We start from the raw sequence: 15,184 nt of genomic DNA, 5'->3' as shown, positions 1-15,184 counted from the left end.
TATTGTTATGAATCATGGCCATTGTCTGTGTTGAGCCCTTGAGCTGTGCCGGATCCCGAATCAGAGGCCGAGTCCGTATGGCCCAGTGAATCTTCTTTCAGAGCGCCGCTCCTTCGGTTTTTTTTAGGTATGCGCCGCGTCTGAATATTAACCGGTTAATTTCCTCGTCCGAAGCCGCCGATTCTAGTAGGACATTTGAGTCATAACTGACGCACCCCAGTGTCTCAAGCAAATCCGGAGTTTTCTAGTCGGAGTGACTAGGCTACCCTCCTTGCTATCCGTCCTCTGTACTCAACTTCCTACAAGTCCTCCACTCGCATTGATCATGCCGTCAAACCCTCTCTGTCAGGGGCAACTGACGCTCTCGAGGTAGGGCTGTTTCGTGGTGGCCAGAAATCTCGCAGTCGCCTTCGGTGCCTAAAGCAGTCTACCTTCTAGGCATTCTTCGACTATACGAGGGCTAGTTACCCCGGCCCCATCCACCGCTCCGCAGAGCTGGACCCTCCTGGTGCTGCCGGGCTCGACACTCAAAGATGACGTGATGCGCGGATTCTTTTGGCACATACCCTTTCTTGTACTCGAGCAGTATAGTGGAAGTGCGATCCGAGCGTTTCATGTCCGCTTTCTTTCAATAGGAAGAAACGGGTGGCCAGCCACTTGGCAACTCCTGATGCGACTCGGCCCATGTCTCAGTCTCAGCGTGGTCGGTAAGCGTGCTGGCTGTTGTGGTTATGCTAGAGCTTGGGTGAGTCTGTCTTGTTTGCGATCTCAAACGTTGTCCCTGCACGTCTGTTGACAAACGTCAGGGACTACCGTGATACGGCACCGCGTTGCGAAGCCTACCTGTCGCATACAGTGGACTACAAAACCTTCGCCGCGACCGACGCTGATGATTCAACATGACTTGGAAAACGTATGGTCTGGTTCCTCAGGTTTCCTCGGCAAGATCTCCTTAGCTTACCATACTTGTGCATCAACGCTTACCCAGGCCAGCGAAGGGTCTCCAGATACTTTGCCCGCTGAGTCACCATCCCCAGATGCGGCGGCAATTAAGGCCTTGTTTGATTGGACTATGGGATGTTCCAAAAATAAGACCTAGTCCTCAGTTGGTTTCAGACATTCTTACCCGCCTCAGTCTGCTTCACTTGTATTTGACCCAGTCCTGCTGACAGATCGACAGTTGACACCACGATACTCCGGAACGGACAATACACCCGCATTTCACGCCTTTGACATATTCAATCTTCCTAAAATGACTAAGGTCAGTCTATTGCTCAACATCCTGTCTGTCTCAAACGCTTTCAGAATGATATGCTGATGCTCTCACAAAATCCGGTACTTACCAGCTCAGATCTCAGCTTCCCTTACCCATGCGAAGTCTTTGTGTTCTCAGGGTTGAAGGCAATACTTTCAACCTGGGCTACACCACTATTCGCACGTCCAAGGGTCGGATGAGATAATGTTCGCCTTATCCGACTCGGAGGCTGATGACGTATGGGTACTCGACCCGTTCTTGCTGTCTACTGTGCGTTGGTCAGCTCCAGTATTTACCCGAAAGCTGTAACTGGTTTCTTTCACCATCTTGCGGTTGATGGCCTCTTGCTGGATTGTATCTTCAGTTTCAATCCGCCAGCCGGGGCTAATCAGTTTTATCGTTACCTCCGCGATGCGGAATGTTGATGGTGACGCTTCACAGTCGATATCGAAGGGCGCTTGCGGTTTGCCTACCCGACGAGGTACATTGTTTACCGCTTCCACCGATTAGGAGGGACAGACAGCTCGGCAAACATTGTCAATAGATACACGATATAATTCGACATCCACTCGGGGCAAGCTGGGAGGGAGCATGGTATCATCCGTCCCCAAGAGTCCAAATCAAAGGACTAGTTGATTTACTTACACCGCGCAGGCCATGGCGAAGATAGCCCTATCGGTCTAGAGCGCCATGAAACTGGTACCAAGCACGGGGTCTGGGATCGAGGTAGGTCTGAACATCTTCGATGATACTTTTCTTTTAACTATGGTCTAGGACCGTGGCCAATAGCGCCCTAGGCTTCTTCGACGCCACGCGCACTCACTCTGAACTACCCAACCTAAGGACACTTTGAATATTGATGCTGGAGCTGTCCTGGTCACGGGAAGCGCCTCAGCCTCCCTTGGCATCGTCGGATGCTGTCTATAAAAACCGGCTCCCCCGACCCATCAGAGACAGGCAGCACTTGCGCCATTGCTTCCTCGGATTGCGCTCTTAACTTCGAAACATCCCCAGGGATGCCTTTTTAGTCTGGCCCTGTTCACGCAGGTATCATTATCCTTACTGATCAGCTTTATGGTTTGTGTCGAACACTAACGCTAAATAGACCGGAATCTGAGGTCGAGTCTATACCGTTCAGGAGAGCTGCTTTTGAGTCTGAGGGCTAGGCCGCCCTTCCTACTATCCGTCCTCGATACCCTCAGCCCCCTCGAATCCACACCGATCCTTCTCATCCTGCCGTCGAGCTTGCTCTCCTACGCCCAGGTTGTGGTCTTGAGATCCTACCGAGCCTTATATAGGCCTAGTCGCGCGCCACCGGCGCAAGGCCGGCATCGAGCCAAATCTCCAGGTACTGGGTGGTCTCGGAATTTAATGAGACTCCAGAGCCTCTCGCTATGATGCGGGCACGTTGATACGAGACGGCTACCACTCCAATTTGATGGACCCAGACTGCTTGTTGCGGCTTTGACACGCTTTCCGGATACCCCCGACCCATACACTAATGGCGTCCAATATCCCACTCAGATAGGTCAGGGCGAAGGTTGAGCATCTCCGGGACCCTTGATACACGCCCGACCTGCCAACGCTCATTTGTTCACCGCATCTAGCCGCCTCCGAGGTCTAGCTGTTAATACGAACGACGTCCCGTCTCTCAGCATAGGCAGATTCCAACGATAGCAACCGGCGCTCACGACAGCTCCTAATTGCTCAAGGACACAGTCTCATCCGCGTGTCCTTGACTTTCGTCATCTTATGTTTGTACCCTCATGAGCGACGCGGGGTCATATTCCACATTTGTTTGGCTCATCTAGTACCTATGGCTTCTATTGAGCCACTACCCGTCGCGGACACCATGAAAAATTTGCGCAGTTCATATTGGTGGTAGATGCAGAGACTGGAAAAGCGTTGAATATATGGAAACGAGGTCTATCCTAGCATCTTCCATCTTGGAATGGTATCTATCCTGGGTGTGGTCTTTGCGTGAATCTGAGTATCCCATGACTGACTCTTTCCCAGGATAGTCTATCCCAGAACTTGTCTGCTCTCGGGATTGCTCCAAATCTTTTCACCGAACCCAGGAAGGCCCTTGATCACTCTTCTATGGGTGGTCGTCAGTTACTATGTCATCGTCCGCTGAGAACTGGGGTAGCACCTCCAGCTGATCGGACCAAACGTCGGTCCGTAGGATTCTGGCTTGCCATTGACCGCGTTACGGTCAGGGCATCATGACCGCAGTGGAATTTACCTCGACCAAATGTGGTCGAACCCGGACCAATCTGCGACGGCCTCGTGCAAGGCATGCAGGTGAACGAGGTCCGAAGGAGGGCTCTGGTGACGTATCTGGTCAAAGGGAAGGTAAGTAGCTATTCCAGGATTTATGAATGATCAAGCTATAGACACATTTTGTATCTCCTACAAGGTTACTCAGCAAGATCCTGTTCACCATTTTCCGTGCTCATCGAGAATGCCTTGCTGGAAGCACTGCTGGACCAGCGTGAGGCGCATCCGGGTATCTTCTTACCGAGTCACGATCTCCCGATAGATTTTCCGACAGATGACAGCAGTCTACGTGGTTGCTCTAAAGTAGCCGCCTTGCCTGCGTCTCTACAAGATTGTGGGCGTCGATAAAGGTAAGCAGCTGAATACAATCAAGTTTTAGGTGTCTAAAGATAGGTTTTCCACCCAGATCACCAGCCGTTCAACATGTACCATTCTTCTCTCCCCGAGATGACCTATGGAAGTCATTTGGTCGCCCTCCTCTCCTTCTCGAAGGCTTCGAGAAGGATATTTTTGTGGTCCCCGTGAAGCTTGTATTTGTCAGCTCGGATCTCAGCCTCCGTTGCCCATTCGATGTCTTCGCGTTCTTTGGCAACGCATTCTGTCAGGCTTGTTCGACCGGACGCACGTCCACGGTCGGCCGGGAAAATATCATCCCTTGACTCGGGGACGTTGACGATGTACTGGAACTCGATCCACTCTCGCTGTTCACTATGCGTTGACTGGCTCCATTGTTTGACGGAAAGTGAGTGAGCGATCTTGGAGAAGTGGAGGCCAGTGCTTTCCATTACTTCGCGCTTGAGTGCCTCTTGCAGAGTTGCATCTCCAATTTTAACGCATCCCCCTGGTCCGGGGTCATAATATCCTTCCTTGCTGCCGTTCGAGGGACGTTGGAGAAGAAGCACTCGGGGCTCAATTGTCTCGCCTGTTCTCCCATCTTCCGTTCTGGGGCAAGAAAGGAGGACAGCGCTGACCCGGATACTGCACACTCGACCTTGGATCGCGTACAGGTCTGGGCGATCCGCGATACGAAATGTCGAAAGTGGTGTTGCGAAGTCGACATCGAAGGGCGCTTGCGGTTTGTCTGCCCACTGAGGCGCATTGTTGACTGCTTCCACAGGACGACTCCTGTATTTTAAAAGGAAATCCTGAACCTCTGCTGCAGTGAACCGACCAGGAGGGAGGTTCTCGGCGAACAGAGTCGACAGATGGGCGATATAATCAGACGTCCAATCGGGGTGAGCCGGCAAGGAGCATGGACGTATCCGGCCACACGAGTCCCGATTACCCATGACGGGCCCCTCTGCAGGCTTCATGAAGATCAAGAGAAACCATTGTTCGAGAGCCAGCGAGTCTGCATAGCCAAACTCAATCTTAAGATCAATGCGCCCTGGGCGAAGGAGAGCGTCATCTAGATCCTCGATGGCGTTGGTAGTCATAATCAAGATGCGACCATCGTTGGCAGTTAAACCATCGATATTGTTAAGAAAGCCTGACAGAGTAATCCCGTTGGAGGGTCGCTTGTCATTGTTGGCCTCTATCGCGCTATCCTGTCTGCTGTGCTCTGCATCCTCCCCGGTTTTTCGCATGCTGTTGCCGATCTTGCGTTTCGGTAGCCCGGCCTGGTCCACGTCTTCGAAAACGACGATACACCGCTTGGGAAGATCTTGGAATAGAAGTGTGAGGCTGTCATCGTCCAGATCTTTGGCACAAAGACTGACCATGTAGATGTCCAGACCCAACAAACCAGCAAGCACAAAGCACAAAGTTGATTTGCCTGTGCCAGGCAGGCCGTGGAGCAGATAGCCGCGTCGATATGGAATGCCACGCTCCTCGTAATATCTGCGGGTAACGGGGTGGAGGAAGGCGTGAATATCTTCGACAATGCTCTTCTTTTTCTCACGGCTAAGGATAACGGTCGACAACGCACGACTTTTCTTTGACGCAATATGCGCCCACCCGAATCCATAACCCAGCTTGAGGCCCCGCCGAATATTAACGCGGCAGGCGTCCTGGTCCAACGCAGCCTGCTGCATGTCCATCAGAAGTGTATCCAGGACGGGATTGTTCCAGGGAGCAGCATAGAGTTTTAAGGTCTCCATGCTGGCGGCCGCAAAACTGTCGGAAGACCCGGTAGGCTGACGATACAAGAACATCCAGCATCCCTTGTATATGAAAAAATGAAAACATGAAGGTACCGGGGTATTTCGAATCGGCCGCATCTGATGAAATCTTATCTTAGGCCAAGGCGTTGAAGGGTCGATATCAAAAGATGTTCGGTCCGCCTCGTAGATGTCATCGTCGTCGCTTTCATCATCCCAGGGAAAATTCATTTTCGTCTCGGCAACGGCCTTCCGTGCGCCAGTAAACCAGTCATTGTGAGCAATCCAGCGTATGGCATAATTGTACAGGTTACTCTGAGACTTGATCTCCCTTAATGCCGCGCGCTCGCGAAGAAACCTCTGGGACCAGGCCCAGAAAGTTTTGACAGAGTACGTCCAGAGAGCGACCCCCGCCGCGAAGACAAGCAGATATGATGAAATATCAATGCGGAAATAATAAGCGCAAAGATGGGTGAAGAATTTGTAACCGGGGATGAACGATTCGAGCAGCGCCTCGACGGGCAGCTGATCAGAGGTAAGAGTAGGTGAGCTCATTTTCGACTTGGCCTTTTGGGGTGATTGAAGTTCCTGGACTGTTGAGTGACGATGCGTGCCTTATAAACCTCAGGAGCGAACTCGAGAACCTCTCTACTTCAACAAGGCTCGAATATCTTACGCCGTTATATGCGGGATCCACTGTGACCATTCCGCGTGTGGCTTGCACTAGATTACTCGCCTGAGGACCCCGTCTCCAGCCTTGTGCGTCCTGTTTCACTATTGACCCCGTGGCGCTTCATCCAATCTGTTCGTCCGCCGAGGCCAACACTGGTACTCAATTCGACGGGCCGTCAATCCAAGGCCCTGGCAGCGTACACCGATATACGCCATAGTCAGGCCCGGAAAACATGGGTACTTCTGTCGACAGACCACGGGCAGCAGATCGGCACGGCCGAGCACCATAGACGGGTTCCCTTGCAGCCTATGCGCTGGATCATAGCCAGATAAATCCCGCACGTCCTTCTGTTCGCCTCAGCACTAGGTGGCTCCCGTACCGCTCCCCCACTATCAACCCATTACATGACGCGAATCTAGAACGTGGAGCCAATTCAAGGCGTACATAGACGCTGATCACTATGAGGCTGACGTTTGGTATGTACCTTCACATGGGAGAAAACTTAATGGAGCTAGCTACATCTCTGCCTTTGTCAAGAAAGAAAAAGCCGATTCTCATCCTCCAACATAGAAACCACCATGCTCTGATGGTGTGACACGGTGCCCCATAGAGCCACTAGTATCTGAAGTGCAAGGCGATATGAATAACACCATTACTCTGCACTGTTCAGCAGAGGCAGCTCAATGCGACATACGCAGATGTTCTCTTAGCTCATCTCGCGGTCCAGAAAGGTGCTTTGCATACTCCTTCATGAAGTAGTACCTATGGGAATCAGCAATGGTACATCAGCTCCCTAGTCGGACTCACACGAATTCGGAACAGCCGAGCACTCTTGTACCCGGATATTCTATGGCGTATAGTCTCCATGCGATGTCGTCCATGGGTGGACACGAAGACAGGGCTTCGAACTTTAGGACCGTAGACGGTGGGTCGTCACCCCAGTCACCCAGGATCCATTTCAAGTCATATCCCCTATGTTTTGTCGCTGTGGCTTGCTTTCCGCCGTACCTGAAGACGATAGTCCAGTGATCCTGGCACATCACATACCTCCAGTTGCTCGCAAATCCTTCTTCTGGCTGGGTGCGAACAATTTCCGTTGTTATTGAAGAATATCCGCATATGTCGATACCGTCAAGAGGGACTCCAGGTCTGCAAACGGAAGCAAATTCCAGAGTATCCATGGTAATGGCGAAGTCGAAAGGCGTTCTGGGAGACAAAGGATAACTCCAGGCGCCTTTGGCTGAGTACGTCCAGATTTCGCAAGAAGGCCAACGAGAAGCAGATATCAGAGGTCGGTTCGGTGAGCTCAGTGTGAAGGAGTGTGTTGGGAGTAATGGAAAGTTCTCTGGCCGCAGGGGTGATATATCCAACTGTAATTCTGTGCGGAGAGCTGCTAGTGAATCCTTCTTATCCCGGTAAAATACTGATGGGCCTCTACAAGGTGTAATCAACTGGGTTGCATTGGTACCTGTCTGCATCCGGCATTAATCGGTTCACCTGGGATGGAAGGAAGCGTGATTACGCTGGCCAGGTGCATGGCTTGCGTAAGACTACCGGCGCTGATCTCTAGCCGCAACCTTGTTCCTCTCCTCATTCTCGGACTGCGTGAGAGTTTGTCTAATATCACTGTGGTCTAGAACTAAAACATGGGCTCGTGATGGAGAGCGGCACTCAAATAGATACCTTATTGGGCGGACGGACACTCCGATGCCCCACAGCATTACGGCGAGTTACCATACAGCAAATTATGCTGTACTGTCATGGAGACTTAAAGCATATGCGCAGGCCAGGAAAGTACGGTGCAGCAAAGTGGCCAATGGAGGAAGAACCTACGTATTATGCAAGGACACCGGACCCCCTGAGCAGCGAAAGGGAAAGAAACATGCCGAGCCCGGAAGGTCCACGCAAGTTATGTTTATAGACCCTGCCGGGCATGCTACATTTGGGACAGCGCCGGCCAGCTTTTCTGATGCACACGCCCTACGAGACAGGAACCAACGGCTCACATCACTAATCGATCATGGTTTGCTTGACTTCCGTACACCAGCATTTCACGCGACTAACAGCTTTTGTTCTAGATTCCGTTTCCCAACTCTACACTTCGCGCTACCGCCCAGGCGGCGTTGAAGGGCCTGGCGACACGATACCTCAGGGTGATACTTTTCAAGTGCTGGAGTCTTGTGGAGTTTATGGATCGCGATGCTCAATCCCTCTTGGGCATATATTGTGATCTTCTGTCGGAGTTGTCCAAACGCAACATCGAGCGACAAGATCAGGACCACATCGAGCGACAAGTTCAGGACCACATCGAGCGACAAGTTCAGCGCAACATCGAGCGACTAGATAAGCACAAAATAATCGAGGGCTACGCCGACAGCATCTTGGAAGTCCTTAGTGACGACGAGCTTCTTATGTTGTCTCTCGTTACTTGGCATTTTGATGGTTCGCTGCGCGATCTGTCGGCAAGGCGACTGCCTCCTCCGGACCTTCTGCAACATCTGACAACATCAGCGATCGATGATGTGTGCGAGAATATAGTGGCCAACTATAGTCGGTATTCGGGGCAGACGACATCATTGAAGGTTTTGACGACAAAGTTCAGGATGCTTGTCCACCTCGTTTTGAAGGAATTTCTCTCTCATTTCTCGGAGCCTTTATGTACGGAGGATATGATGTCATTTTTATTGTACCATATTTATGGCGACCAACGTGCGTGGTAGACAAATCAAGTCTTTCACCATGTACACCCAGGGGCTACAAACACCGTGACTCCCATTATCCTGCCAACGCTCATATTCAATAACCCTCCGAAAGACGTCCGAACTTCCAAGATCATCTTGTCATGAGTCTGCGGGGCAAAGCATCTTTCGTTAAAAGACTTAGCCATAGGAAACCTGAAAGGCGCGACCGTGGCCAAGTCGTTGCGGTCAACAGTTTCATCACTTGGAGGATGCTTCCTCCACGGTCATATTAGGAGGACAGGTTAAAAGAAGGATGAGACCCGCAGACAAGGTCGTCTGGCAATTCACCCAGATCGACTCGGCTGGTGTGACTTCTTTATGCCCAATTTTACCCACTCCTTCTACGCGCAGAATGGTGTATATGCCCCGAGAAAAGTTGTGGGGTGTGGCAGTTTGCTTGTAAGTTCGGAGAAGCGTGAATATGCCAATCTTTGTGATACAAAGGGTCAGGTTAAGAGGGATGAATGGGCAACATAATACACTTACACCTTCGTAGAGCAAGTTGCGCACTGCAACCAAGGGGACATCAATCTCGGTAGTCGGAAAAACGACACCTTGATCTTCTTGGGGGTTGTCAAATGCGTCTCGGATTGGTAGTGTGCCAATCAACCAGCTCTCCATCTGGGGGATCAGTGCACGTATCCTGGCTTCCACTTGCTCGTTCTTAAGGACTTGGAGATGGCACGGCTGGTCGTCGAGCTCCAATACGCTGCATGATTTAATCTGTACTTCATGGCCAGTGCACTGTAACCCTCGCGGCTCCTTATCCGAGTGGACTGGAGCGATGATAGGTGGATGACCAGAAACGGGGCCCCACGAATCGGCATGCTCGGATGGAGGATGGAATTCCTCTAGGGGGAAGATATTAGTGCTTTAGCTGGGCATTTCTCATGGAGGAGGCTTACCAGTCTCTAATTCATTGTCTTCGTCAGGGAGTGGTTGCAATTCATCGGGCTGCTGCGATTCTGCGCGGTAATGTTCCAGCACATATCGCCAGTCAAAGCATTTACTGCCTCTAGGCAGCTCCTGTGCTGGTATAGGCGCCCCAATGGCAAGATGATAGCAAGTGAGGAATCTTTTAAAGTCGGTCTTTCTCTGATCGAGCCCACGATGGACCCAATCTTCCTCCTTTTGGAAATGGTCACTCAATGTCCTCGCCCGAGAGAACCCACGGAGGCACTTAGGGCAAACAACCTTGATCTGGTAGTTTTGCACGATCGTGAGAAGAGTTGCAAACTGCCTTTCCACATTAGACATCACGGAAGGGAGAGAGCCAGAGGCGCTGAAGCAACGATACGGTTGAGCTCCCCGCGCATCTCATGTGGGGGGCTCGGGACGCTTCGGGCCGAGACATGACCCGACGGATTGCTCTTGGGCAAGGCTAATCTTGACCTGGCGTTGTTTGATCAACATCCGATCTATTGGTATGGTAGCGCTTCTTGAACTAAGGCGATGTACTCAGGGAATGTGATTCCAACAACAGGCCTTTACACCAACAGAAAAGAAAAACCACATGCTATCGAGCAATGCAAGTGGCGTGGCATCGCAACCTCCCGCTCTCCGAAACAACGCTCTGGTTTCCTCCATTTCCCCGCCGAACATCATCATCACGAGGGGCTACCGGCCTTTAGTTCACCTACAGCAGCACATGTCTCAGCAAAACAAATCTTTGTCTGCGTTCCCAGAAGTTGGGCTGTTTTGGGGACTCTCACCTATCGGGGAACAGCCGTAGGCCAGGGAATGTCCCCACACCTCATGGATGCTCTCCGTAGTGTTCGACCACGAACTCACGCGCGAAACAGTGGGGGTTTGGGGGGATATCCTTCGCGTCTATAAGTGTTCGGAGCGCCATTTTATAGTTCATAACAAATGCCAGATGGTCGGACTTCCTCTCCCCCAGCGCTGCGTGTATCCGACAATTCTGTTTCTCCTTGTCGAAGTGGCGGTAAAGCAGCCTTTGCTCACTGTAGCCGCAGAAGCATTGGGGGCAAATATAATTAAGGGAGTTTGCCGTTGCGATCCGTGCAAATATCTCAACTCGCCTTGTGAGGTTCTCGATTTGCCGTTCTGGACTAGCCATGGTACGCTCGGAGGACAAGACTACCAATTCATCTTCGGGAATGAGATCAAGGTCACTTTATAGCTTTCAGGCATATGTACGTGTGTTGCACAGGCCAGGAAGATCATCCTCACTCTACCAGATATCAAAGATGTACGTTTGATTGCGCAAGCCACGTTACTTGTCTCAATCACTAACTACTACAGCAGGAACGACATCCCGGAACAGTTCAAAACTTGCGCATGCAGTCAACAGCCCCGGGCTAATGCACAACAGGAATACACCAAAGCCAATGGATCCTTCCAAATTGCGTCTCGGCTCATTTAAAAACACTGGGATAATCGGCAGATTTGCCGTAGGAAATGCGGCGCCGGTTATTCCTTGCCTGCTGTCGAAGTTGATCCAAATATCGCTTGTCGAATATGTCTCCGCGAAGATAACCTGCTATCCGATCCAATTCACTGCAGCTCCATCCAGCGTCGACCACTGCAGCCGTCGCTTCTGGCCCAATGGATTTGTACTCGCTCCAAGGGCGGCAGTGGTAGCCACGGTTGCGCCGGAACGTTACCATCAGGTCATTTACCCCCATAACCCTTTCCGCGTCCACAAAAATTATAGACTAGGTATGTCAGTACAGCACACCAAATATGGAGCAAACATGTTGCTCACCTCCTGCTTTTGGACGCCGACTGAAATCGATGATATCCATTGCCTAATTTGAAGGGGGACAAGGCTGGCGAGGCAGTCCATGGTCCAGGAAGTACGAGATTTGACCAAGTAGAAACGCAATTCGTTTGCGGAGCGCAAGATTCTCTATGGACGACAGATTGGATGGATGCATACATGCTTTCAATCAACGTAAGAGTTGCGTTATTTATATCAATACACCACTTAGACTGAAATATAGTGACCTATCCTCTGATCGAATTAGATCTCATCGATCAAGTAAAGATACCATGAACGCATATTGGACAAACTAAAGATGCGAGGACAGTAGAGGGCAGTAGAGGGCAGTAGAGGGCAGTAGAGGGCAGTAGAGGGCAGTAGAGGGCAGTAGGGGGCAGTAAAGGGCAGTAAAGGGCAATAGGAAGAGAACCGGAAGAAGTCGGGTATTTTCGGGATACACGGTGAAGGGCGTCAAACAATTCTCTCAGTAAACGCCGGAGGTAAACGGTCTTAAAAGTGGCTAAGTACTGTGGCGCTCTACGCCACAATTTAGGTGAAAAGACTTCGGCCCGAGCTTTCTGCCCTTTGCCCCTCATGAAACCACATGGATGGGAAACAGGTTGTTGATGAATATCTTAAGCCCTTCTCTGACTGGAATAAGCCCACAAGTTCACCACGCACAAATTTCGTTGGAGTTTCGTTCATCTACCCTTCAACTCTATAACCGATCCAGAGCGAACGCGTTGATATGACCTCACATGCAACGCAAGAGATTTTAGTTTGTATGCCACCATACCTTAACCAACAGTTAACTAACATTCTGCAGCGCGAACGCTGGAAAGAACTTCCTGTCGATTCGAGCCACTTCGATGATTGCATACTTCATCCGATCAATTATATCGCGCAGGAAAACTACGAACGGAAGTTATATTGCTTTCAATGTGAAGAAATTGTGTTTCACAACGAGGAAGGAGATGCTATATGGACAACAACGGGAAGCGGATTCATGGACGGCCTACCAAAACAGGTTTCCGTTATGATAAAGAGGGGGAAACATCGCTTTGCGTGACGAGGTCAACCAGAGAATGAATACAACCTGGTTGCCATGAACACAGCGTGCGACGAGCCAACGCGCAAACATAGAGTACATCCGTGGGGCTGGCTCCGGCTTATGTGCAAGGTTATACAGTCCGTGGTGGTCACCAGGAAATTGGCGGTCTCCCATTTCCGCAGTTGACTCTCGTCTATGGCTTGATAGATATGAGAGCCAAGAATGGTTGATACTCGACTTACGGCGGCACCGTGAAATGTAAAACTGGCATTGTCATCTGATCATGATGGGTTGTTTAGCATACTCCCAAGCCCACGTTGCAAATTGTTCTCTACTTACACTGGCGTGAATTAGGATATCCCACAGCATGATCTTGCAGCGGGATAGGACCATGTACTAAAATGAATTTGTCCCACGCACTCGGGAACAGCGTTTGGACGATTTCGCAATCGAATGCCATGTCCAGTTGCACAATTGCGTCTTGTTGATTATTCCAAGGAAATCGCATTCGGATGCAGTGGGTCGTTTTCCAAAGATTTTCTTCCTTCTCGCGTAGGCGTTTTGGAGAGTTGTCGAAGGTCGTATAAAGTCTTTCATTAAGAAACTTGCAGACTTTATCAACGCTTGCCGCGTTGTATGTCCAGCATTCGTCAGTTTCTGTGATCGTCCTCGGTCGTGGATGGGCTAGAACAAGGTCAGCAAGAATTTCGAGCGACAAAATACACTCATCATCATGCCTTTTGGGTAGAGTAGTTGCTTGATTCTTTTGTATACAGCAGTTTGGTGGATGCCTCTGTCGATGGCCAGGCGCTCCATGTAGTTATAGATATTGTTGCTCAGTGGAGTTGCCTTGCACCCTTGCAGGTCCCTCCACATTTCGCTGGCTTTCCAAGTTTGACATGATGCGGGAGACACAGCGAGTATGAATGGCACAAAAACAAGGGGAAATCTTTCAAGAACTTCCAAGTAGATCTTCCGTGCTTTTTTCAGTAGATCGTGAGCTTTGTATTCGGCTTTTGGCCGGGGGGTTGCTTTGCGTGGTAGGCGCTCGAGCGGGTTGCAAATGAGAACAATGCGCTCTTCGAATATCGGCTCGTACTCGCTGGGAATTGATTGTCGTTGGTCCAAGACCCCAACAACCTGGCAAATGCGCTGCGGTATTTTCATTTTTGTTCCTCTTTGTAATTTCTGTAGTTGAATCGCGCATAGGGCGGGTGGAGTCCAGTAAAGGGTAGTAAAGGGTAGTTAAGGGTAGTAAAGGGCAGTAGAGGGCAGTAGAGGGCAGTAGAGGGCAGTAGAGGGCAGTAGAGGGCAGTAGAGGGCAGTAGAGGGCAGTAGAGGGCAGTAGAGGGCAGTAGAGGGCAGTAGAGGGCAGTAGAGGGCAGTAGAGGGCAGTAGAGGGCAGTAGAGGGTAGTAGAGGCGGGCGCAGCGGGGTTTATATGCAACGGAGTTGCGGGGTTGCATGGTGGGGCCCGTGTCTTAGTGGTTGGTTATTGGGTTATGCATAGAAAGCCGGAGTTTCAGGCTGTCATTTTTCTCGTTGCAGTGGCGTACCACCCATGCAAGTGATATCTTCCATATCGCGGGCGTCTCTGCATCATTCGCAATGACAATACGGCCAATGAGCCTCCTTGGCCGGACGCGAGGATGTTGGATCTGTTTCAGCCTCGTCTATCAGGATTAAACATGTCATCTACTACACTCAGTCCCCATTCCAATGGGTATCTATGTATTTAATGGACCAAACCCTCCATAGTTGAGAATGGCGAAAACCATCCATCGGCTCTTCTACCTATTGTGTGCAATTGACCAGAAACTTTCGCAACTATACTGTCCTGCTCTCTACTTCCCTCCAGACATTCACTCTTCCTATCCAAGATGTCGTCGATAATCAAACGCTTCTATACTATCGTCGGGAACGTGACGTTGGAGCATGTAAAGCAACAAAATAAAAATGGGGCACAGTGGGTCGCAAGTATCGATATGGTTGCAAAAGCAGAGGAGTCATCCGTAAGAGAATCTTACTGAGCTTTTGATTAGAGATTGAAGCTAATGTGTTCCTCAAGGACCCGAAGTTCAAGAAACTCAAAATCAAGTAGGTCAGCTAGCATGGAACCCATTGGAGTTGCTTATGCTTTCAATTAGGGGCGCCCTGGCGCATAAATCCCACAAAGACCCGAGTGATCAACAGGAAGTGATCTCTCTACAATTTTTGGATGAAAACGAGGAACGTATCAAGAGCAAGCATGTACATGAAGATGGAACCAGCAAGTAGGCACAATGGGAGGAGAGTCCTTAGTGTTAGATAGGAGTGTCAAAGTAGCTAGGTCAGATAAGCCGTACTCGAAGGTAACATCAA

General features: G+C 50.5%; 7 protein-coding genes across 7 annotated transcripts; 1 reads left to right on the top strand and 6 right to left on the bottom strand.

Annotated features, from left to right (window-relative positions):
- Positions 1-3,480: 3,480 nt before the first annotated feature.
- F9C07_5381 (uncharacterized protein) lies at positions 3,481-3,883 on the top strand (the record flags this gene model as incomplete). The annotated part of the gene is made up of 2 exons (XM_071511349.1): positions 3,481-3,610; positions 3,675-3,883. 2 exons carry the CDS (start codon positions 3,481-3,483, stop codon positions 3,881-3,883), a joined length of 339 nt encoding a protein of 112 aa, XP_071366879.1.
- A 113-nt stretch (positions 3,884-3,996) lies between these two features.
- F9C07_5380 (putative bcs1 AAA-type ATPase) lies at positions 3,997-6,189 on the bottom strand (the record flags this gene model as incomplete). Its single annotated transcript, XM_071511348.1, has 1 exon — positions 3,997-6,189. The coding sequence occupies one exon, from the start codon at positions 6,187-6,189 to the stop codon at positions 3,997-3,999; it is 2,193 nt and encodes a 730-aa protein (XP_071366878.1).
- A 672-nt stretch (positions 6,190-6,861) lies between these two features.
- F9C07_5379 (uncharacterized protein) lies at positions 6,862-7,488 on the bottom strand (the record flags this gene model as incomplete). Its single annotated transcript, XM_071511347.1, has 3 exons — positions 6,862-6,922; positions 7,115-7,315; positions 7,355-7,488. The coding sequence occupies 3 exons, from the start codon at positions 7,486-7,488 to the stop codon at positions 6,862-6,864; spliced, it is 396 nt and encodes a 131-aa protein (XP_071366877.1).
- An 870-nt stretch (positions 7,489-8,358) lies between these two features.
- F9C07_5378 (uncharacterized protein) lies at positions 8,359-10,305 on the bottom strand (the record flags this gene model as incomplete). Its single annotated transcript, XM_071511346.1, has 3 exons — positions 8,359-8,646; positions 9,535-9,899; positions 9,954-10,305. The coding sequence occupies 3 exons, from the start codon at positions 10,303-10,305 to the stop codon at positions 8,359-8,361; spliced, it is 1,005 nt and encodes a 334-aa protein (XP_071366876.1).
- Positions 10,306-10,801: 496 nt separating this feature from the next.
- F9C07_2229276 (uncharacterized protein) lies at positions 10,802-11,128 on the bottom strand (the record flags this gene model as incomplete). Its single annotated transcript, XM_071509841.1, has 1 exon — positions 10,802-11,128. One exon carries the CDS (start codon positions 11,126-11,128, stop codon positions 10,802-10,804), a length of 327 nt encoding a protein of 108 aa, XP_071366875.1.
- A 298-nt stretch (positions 11,129-11,426) lies between these two features.
- On the bottom strand, positions 11,427-11,696 carry F9C07_5377 (uncharacterized protein; the record flags this gene model as incomplete). Its single annotated transcript, XM_071511345.1, has 1 exon — positions 11,427-11,696. One exon carries the CDS (start codon positions 11,694-11,696, stop codon positions 11,427-11,429), a length of 270 nt encoding a protein of 89 aa, XP_071366874.1.
- Positions 11,697-12,599: 903 nt separating this feature from the next.
- On the bottom strand, positions 12,600-14,215 carry F9C07_2143945 (uncharacterized protein). The gene is made up of 3 exons (XM_071509190.1): positions 13,562-14,215; positions 13,164-13,508; positions 12,600-13,101 (listed from the first exon to the last, which is right to left on the bottom strand). The coding sequence occupies exons 1-3, from the start codon at positions 13,989-13,991 to the stop codon at positions 12,848-12,850; spliced, it is 1,029 nt and encodes a 342-aa protein (XP_071366873.1). The 5' UTR covers positions 13,992-14,215; the 3' UTR covers positions 12,600-12,847.
- Between the last annotated feature and the right edge of the window lie 969 nt (positions 14,216-15,184).

This window comes from Aspergillus flavus, chromosome 7, assembly GCF_009017415.1.
Source record: "Aspergillus flavus chromosome 7, complete sequence".
In the NCBI taxonomy this organism is placed as follows: domain Eukaryota; kingdom Fungi; phylum Ascomycota; class Eurotiomycetes; order Eurotiales; family Aspergillaceae; genus Aspergillus; species Aspergillus flavus.
Note: the sequence above shows the minus strand (reverse complement) of the source record. Positions and strands in the feature narration are given on the sequence as shown.

Excerpts from the sequence above, each read along its gene's own strand:
- F9C07_2143945 (XM_071509190.1), bottom strand. The coding sequence starts at position 13,991 with ATGAAAATACCGCAGCGCATTTGCCAGGTTGTTGGGGTCTTGGACCAA. Across the intron at positions 13,509-13,561 it reads GCAACTACTCTACCCAAAAG|CCCATCCACGACCGAGGACG; the intron begins GCATGATGATGA and ends ACCTTGTTCTAG. Across the intron at positions 13,102-13,163 it reads ATATCCTAATTCACGCCAGT|ATGACAATGCCAGTTTTACA; the intron begins GTAAGTAGAGAA and ends CATCATGATCAG.